Source organism: Tribolium madens, unplaced genomic scaffold, assembly GCF_015345945.1.
Source record: "Tribolium madens isolate multiple individuals breed KSU strain unplaced genomic scaffold, Tmad_KSU_1.1 Scaffold_3;HRSCAF=73;Tcas5.2_LG2, whole genome shotgun sequence".
Lineage (NCBI taxonomy): Eukaryota > Metazoa > Arthropoda > Insecta > Coleoptera > Tenebrionidae > Tribolium > Tribolium madens.
The window spans coordinates 12341343-12348868 of record NW_025401006.1 but is presented as its reverse complement, the minus strand read 5'-3'; the positions used below and the strand labels follow the sequence as shown (position 1 = coordinate 12348868).

At 28.1% G+C, this 7526-nt stretch overlaps 1 protein-coding gene across 5 annotated transcripts in view; it reads right to left on the bottom strand.

The window, feature by feature from the left end:
• The window catches only part of LOC123008027 (ecdysone-induced protein 74EF), a 176644-nt gene that overhangs the window by 95881 nt on the left and 73237 nt on the right, over positions 1–7526 (bottom strand). For 4 of the 5 annotated variants that reach the window (XM_044403595.1, XM_044403596.1, XM_044403597.1 and 1 more), the window contains exons 2-5: positions 6099–6160; positions 4985–5225; positions 4727–4930; positions 1817–2048 (exon numbers count right to left, since the gene is read on the bottom strand). In XM_044403595.1, coding sequence (XP_044259530.1) covers positions 1817–2048; positions 4727–4930; positions 4985–5074 — 526 coding nt within the window. In that variant the 5' untranslated portion in view covers positions 5075–5225; positions 6099–6160. The remainder of the gene's footprint in view (positions 1–1816; positions 2049–4726; positions 4931–4984; positions 5226–6098; positions 6161–7526) is intronic. The other variant, XM_044403598.1, reaches the window with a different exon arrangement.

Genomic DNA, 7526 nt, shown 5'->3' with positions numbered 1-7526 from the left:
ACAAAAGAATATTATTGCAATATTGTTTATTCTCTTTATTTTCTCTACTCTCTATTTTCCCTCTCTTCACTTCCTATTTTTTTCTCTCTTTTATTTCTTTCTGCTTTTTTCGTTTCTCTGTTTTCTTCTTTCTCTCTTTATATGTTTTCCTTCTTTAATTTTTAAACTATTTTGGGCCTAATTACCAAAAGTTTAAGGTTTAATTCCTAGTCCTCAACATTTTTTCTGTCTATGTCTCTCTTTTCACTTTTCTCTTACAATTTACATTAGAGAAAATAGAGATGAGCAACAGTTATTATTCCAAAATCAAGATTTTTAAAGTTAATAAAATGATTTGACGAATGATAGACGCGAATAGATCCAGATTTGTCAAAAATATAGAAAAAATGTAAAACAAAATAAATAAAAAATATAGAAAACATTGTTAAGAAAATAAGTTGAAACTATTACTGGTCCATCTCACTCGCCCAGTACACATTACATCATAATATTTTATTATTTTTTTATGTATTTAAAAATGTTTTTTTTTTATTTTATTACGTTTAGGTATAAGTTGTCCTAAAGTTGTTATGAGAAAATTCGTGTTGTGAATTGAATAAAGATTTTACAAAAATGTGGTCATCTCTCCCCGACTTACCCTAGTGTCAAATTTTACGATTTAACAAAAACTGAAAGTGTCGTAAAACAATTTTATTTGTGCTCATAAATTGCGACAGATTAGTGTCCTGTTTCCTAGATTCTGATTTACGACAATGTAAAATTGTGCTATTAAAAATTGAGAAGTAGACCCACCTCACTCCGCCTCAAATAAATTATGTCTTTTTTACTAATCCCCTATAAAAGTGCATGTTTAAGAGATTGCCCCCGTTTAATGAGGGATATAATAGATGGCATTATGACTCTCTAACTAAGAACATGTGTGGCGTTCACCCTCACATGTGACAGGGCTGTGGCCTGGGAGACCCTCAGCGTGGAAATTTTATGTGCGATAAGATGTTCGACTTTATGACTTCTTCTGTGATATGTTTTTGAGGAAAAAGTAATAAATTTATGACATTTATTTCATAGGAAATGGTCCTGAGTTGCACAAATTGCATGCCCAAATATATTTAACCGATTGTGAAATTAATTGAGTATGTTTATTTAAATCATTTTACAGTATTTAGTACAAGGTTCAGATTCCTGACGTAGCAACTAACCTTTTAAACGTTGTGATGGTGTAAGTACCTGCATTTAGGTGCTCCAACTTTTGTGTAATTCGGTTTTTTAACCCGGAATATTATAATTAGAACTAATTAAAAAAAAACGGAAACAATGAAGTGACTAATACCTGACATTTTCATAATGTAGATTAATTCAATGTGTTTAATATACAATAAACGTTTTCGGGTCAAGGTTAATGCAACTGTCTTCCTTGCAGTCCATAAATAAAGAAAAATGGAAAAATTACAATTTATGCTGTTTCTGTTACTAGAGGTGTGCCCCAAGGCTCTGATATCCAATAAGTTATTAGATTTTTTTATTTTTCTCAATATTTTATTGAACCTATTTTTGTTTCTAATATGTTGAGGATACTAATAATCAATTTATTAAAAGTTTTGATGATATATTTAAGTTCCTGAAAAATTACCCGATATACAGGGCAATTAAAAATAATTGCACGCAAAAAAACTATTTTGTGTAAGTCGTTACAGCTATTCAAGATACAACATAAACAGTGATTTTGTGTTTTATTAATCAAATGTAAAAAGCAAGAAACTAAAATTGGAATACAATTGTTGATAAGAGAAGAAAAACACTTAGTTTGAAATCCTACCTTTTTCGACTTTCGGTGTCAGTGGCGCCAGCTGCGGTCGACCGTTGTTGTCATTCTGTTGTACGTTTTGCTCACTGGGTGTCGCTAGTTTCTCGGCAAGAATCGGATTTGCTGCAGCAATCGTGTATTTCAAAGAACGCATTTCCAGCATCACTTGCGCACTCTTTTGGTGAGCGGCAGAACCACCGGAAGCTTCATCGGGACAGTTGGGGATATTGTTGTTTTCTTCCTGCTGAAAGAAAGTGAGAGACATCTAGTGTTAAGGTATTACTAGTCGGTGCATATAACCCTATGCGCATTTTATCCTATTTTTAGTTACAACATCTTGAAAACAAATATTTATTAATGCGGAATTTTTTTTATCAGTTAAAAAGCTTTATTTAAAAGCTTTTCTACCTCTTAATTAAAATTTGAAACGAAATAAGTACATAAATTGGTAATAAAATATTCATAAAAATCATACATAAGACATAAGCCATTAATTACATCGCAAATAGTAAGCTTCTGAAATATGTGTAAATAATATAATAATTTTTTTAATAAAAATAATTACAATATTTTTTTATGTCCAAGTAAAATTGTTACTGATCCAAGGAATAGTCACAGGCAACCAGTTATAAATTATAAAACTTAAAGTAAGTAATATATTACTTTTTTACAAAAAACTTTCAAATTCAAATAAAATGGGATAATTTATCCTCGATCTCAAGCTTTACGGCTCCGTCATTCTCTACACTAAGTCTGCATTATCTTGAAAAACATGAATGAAAATCACCCATTATCTCATTCGTTTTATTGCAAAATTAACACACTTAACTTTAGTCAGAATATTTTGTGGCTTAAAAACAACACTGATTGTTATTTTAAGTTAACGCAATTATTTCGCAAAATTTTGACAAAAACTCAACAAAACAGGCAACATATTGTGTTATTATTGCTTTTTTGAGTGTTTAAGCAAGTTTTTGAGATAAAAATAAAAAAATCAAAAAATCACGTTTGAACAGGTAAAAAATTGCAAAATTAAATTAAAATTGAATCAAAATCACCCATTGTTTCATTTGTTTTATTGCAAAATGAACACACTTAACTTTAGTCACAATATTTTGTGGCTTAAATACAACACTGGTTGTTATTTTAAGTTAAAATAACTGAAGTAATTTTCTCTGGTGAAGAAATTATAATCTAAACATTTTGTTACCGAGGTTTTCTATAAAAATTATTTTGCGTTTCTCTTCTTCCTTTCACGTTTTTCATTCACTCTTAAAGAAATTGTTCAAATTTTTTTAAAGTTTGAATGAGCAAGTTTGTGAAATGTATAACTGGTTGCCTACTATCAGTGTTGCCTTGTAAAACTTCACTAGATCTTGTGTTTTTCATGCTATTATGGTGATTTAATAAAAACTTTTGTAAAAATCTTAATATTAAGTAATTTTGTAAAAATGAAAAACTGTTGTAACTTCGGTTACAACAAAAAATTAGGTCTAAAATAAATGACACTATTTTTGCATCTTTTCGAGCATTTTCCACATTTTTCAACCAAAAACTTGATAATTTCGACAAATCTCAAAAAATTCGGAAAACCACCAATTACAAAATTTGATTAAAATGCTTTTAAGTACGTTTGTGTATTGAAATCTCAGTTTTTTTGCAAACCAAAAAATCAACAAACTAAATCGAAAATTATAATAATTTTGCATTTCAGCTAGAAACGCAAAATTTTGTTTAAAACAAGAAAAAATTCAACAAAACAGGTAAAACATTGTGTTATTTTTGCTTTTTTTGAGTGACATAAAAATAAAAAACAAAAAAATTACGTTTGAACAGACCAGGAATTGCAAAATTAAATCGAAATTGATATTTTTTTAGTTCATTGTTTTGTTCAATTTATTTTGCTTATTTATTTTGCAAAATCTTGTCCAAATACGCCTAAAAATCTAAACAAGAATTTATATTGATGTAATTTTGTTGGTTTCATTCCTTTTAACTAGTTTTTGAGTAAAACTAAGATAAAAACAAGCCGAAAAAAACACAAATTTTGGTTAAAATACGTTTAAGCACGTTTTTATACTAAAATTTCAGGTTTTTCGCTAGAAACAAACCAAAAAATCGACAAAGTTTGGTCAGGAATATTTTTTTTGCATTTCTCAAACGTTTCAGCACGTTCTTCAACTAGAAACGCAATTATTTCGCAAAATTTTGACAAAAACTCAACAAAACATTGCATTATTATTGCTTTTTTGAGTGTTTAAACAAGTTTTTGAGATAAAAATAAAAAAAAACAGAAAAGTCACATTTGAACAGGCAAAAAATTGAAAAATTAAATTGAAATTATTATTTGAGCTTATTTTGCTCGACTTACTTTGTTTTTGGATCAGAGGCTCATTTATTTTGCAAAATCTTGTTCATACGCCAAAAATACGCCAAAAACCCCAAAAATTTGATTTTGATGTAATTTTGTTTGTTTCGTTCGTTTTAACTGGTTTTTAAGTAAGATTAAGACAAAAGTAAGCCAAAAAATCACAAAATTTGGTGAAAATATGTTTAAGCACGTTTTTATACTAAAATCTCAGGTTTTTTAGCGAGGTTTCGCCAAGAAAATCGACTGGTCACAAATTATTTTTTTTTCTCAAACGTTTTACAGCTAGCAAAATTTTGGTAAAAACAAGCCGAAAAACCACAAAAATGATGGCATTTTTGCTTTTTTCGAAATTTTCGATAATTTTAATCTCAAAACTCCCTTTTGGCAATTTTTTCAACTCGGATATGGTAAATTTTTATTTTTTTGAAGTGGCTACACTGAATCAGATAAAGCTGATATATATATATATATATATTTTAAGTAGACAAGTAGACAAATTTTTGTTGCTTCCTGTCTTTATCACATTTTCGTTTCTAAAATTTTCGATTTACCTTAATAAAGGGAGTTGGGTTAAATTCATTTAAAAGAGTATCTATTTCAATGGAAGTCGTATCAGACAAGTGCTTAAAAATCTCGTCGTTGTCGGCGATATTAGCTTCTGGTAAAGGAGGAACTAAAGAACTTAGGTCAGATTGTGACAATTCACCCAGACCCATCCCTGCTGTTGTTTGTTGTCCCACAGGTACGGAAGCATCCTAAAAAAATCAAAGATTAATCGCTGTTCAGAATTTCTTATCTGAAATACGTGCTTGAAGGCAAGAAGATAAGTCGACCATTTTACCATCATGATCAGAACTCCATAATAGATCGTTATCGATAAAGGGCATCGCCAGCGACATAGGCGCCTGAGCCCCTAGGACGTGAGTCCCCGCCACGATGTGGCTGGAGGACCCCTATTCCCCCGCAATTATTTTCTACCCCCTTTTTTTCTACTTCGAGGCGATTAAGTGCTACTACCCTACTTGGAACTGGTGTCGTATCAAAAGTGATCTGGAAAAAGAGTAAATTCATCAGTTTTATTTCATTTTATTTTTCATAATTAGTCAAAAATAGTTAAATCCGTTAAAAAAATACAAATCTAGGTGGTGCCCTTGGGCATGGGTGTCGTTACAAATTTTAGAGTGGGGCAACCTCATCGCAGTTTAAAAACACAAAAACATGTTATACAAAAAGTGTAAAGTGTAAAAGTTAAAAAAATATATAAAAAATAAAAAAATATAAAAATTATAAAAATAAGCATAAAATAACACAAATCAGTAAATTACATGAACTAATAAATACTAAATGGGAATTGGAAATCAAAACATAAAATAAAAACTCTTTCAAAATACATTCAAAAAAACAATAATCAATAGAAATAAAAAAATTAAAAGAAATAAAAGTTTTAAATTTCGTTTTTCTCAACCAAAATCGACTATGACAAAAAAGTTAAAAAATGTTACTAAAAAAATGTTAAAAAAAATTTTTAGTTTATTTATGCAACAAGTTACAAAATAAGCGTGTTTTTTACTAGACGTGTGCAAAAAACAGCCATTTTGAATCGTGTTTTATACAAGATTTTTTCCAATTTGGTTGTGAAAAGCATAGGCCCTTGGGTTAATAAAATTTGTCCCACCTCGGTTGTAATATACTAATTTAGGCTTCTGTATGTTATTGTCAAATTTTGACAATTATTTCAAAAAAATTGCACTACTAGTTTTATTTACAAAAAAAATGAACACTCTATAAGGGAATAATTAGCAACTAAACCTTGATATTAGTTTTTTTTTTAATGTTTATATTGTAAATAAAGCTAATACTCATGTTTGAGGTAGGTCTGTGATAAAATTAAATATTCATTAAGTTAAATAACGTAGAAATTACCTTGAAATGTCTCGATGAATGTCGAACCGTCTCCAACACATGAACACGGGATTCCCTTAAGTCTGAAATAAAATAGAATAAATTAAATAATAAAAAAAAAACTAAAATTAAATTTATCACGAAGGAACTATCATTTATAAATAAATAAATTACCGTTAGATATCTTCAAAGACATCTTATTATGAAAGCTAATAGATTCATTAAAATATTACGTGCAGTAAATTTTTAATAATTATTTTTTTTTAATAATAAAACCTTGGCAGTTTAAATTACAAAAATATTCAAAAAGTTGTCAGTATTATAATTTATTCTCTCGCAAATAAATTTTTTCTCAATAATCACCGAGACATTAAAAATTCTTAGGTTTATTGACGTTGAAAATGAATGTATTAGAAGTTGGTAAATCTTTGCCGCCAACTTTCACCGGGTGAAATGAACTTTTAATTAATGAAACAGTGAAAGTGATGTAAATTTTTATTATTACAGTTTTATTTAATTAATTAATTAAATTATTTTTTGATCGAATAAAATTTAAACTCCTTAGGCTTAGATACCCAATTTTCAAAACTAGATTATTCACCTGTAGAAAGTGAATATTTCTTCTAAAGATGCAAATTGCATAAATTTCTTTTTTTTGTGAAAGTGAATTGATGTAAATTCCAGCGTAATGCTTACATCTACACTTTTGTTTGTTTTTCCAGTTACGCAATATTTACATTTTATCACGCTACAAACTAACCACTATTTTTGACTTGGGGCTGAAATAACACACCATTTAAAAATAATGAAAATAATAAAAACTATAAAAAATTAAAAAAAAGAAAAAATCAAATAAAAAAATTATTTAGGGCTGATTTTTTGAGATTAGGGTTAAGAACTAAATATTGAACAAGAACTATCTAAACAGATCCAGCCTATTTAAAAATAACCTCCAAAAAACTCATTGTGTGTTAATAAGTTGAAATAACCTTACTAATGTTTCTAAAAAATTGACAACAGAGTAAAATCAAATTGTTTTTATTATCATAAATTCATCAACTCCATTATGTTACGAAAATTATCTCAATTTTCTCAATTAGTGATTCACAAACTATAAATTGAAGATTTTTGTTAAAAAAAATGTTCTACAAGTATTTTTTGACTAGTTTAGCAAATGAGTTTTTCCTATTTTTGATCAATATCAAAAAAATAGAAAATCAGAAAATTTCTATATTATAATTTTTGGGTTGACAAAACCGTGAAAAAAATAAGTTAAATAATAAAAAATTAAATTATTAGGTTTCAATGTAAAACTCCACACTTTCTTAGGTAAACGAACGATAATTATATTCTGAGAAATAAGATTTCGGTTATCTTTTAGAAGGCGCCATATACTATAAATAAATATTTATGATTAGATAACATGTAAATATAAAAAAAAATTCTAAT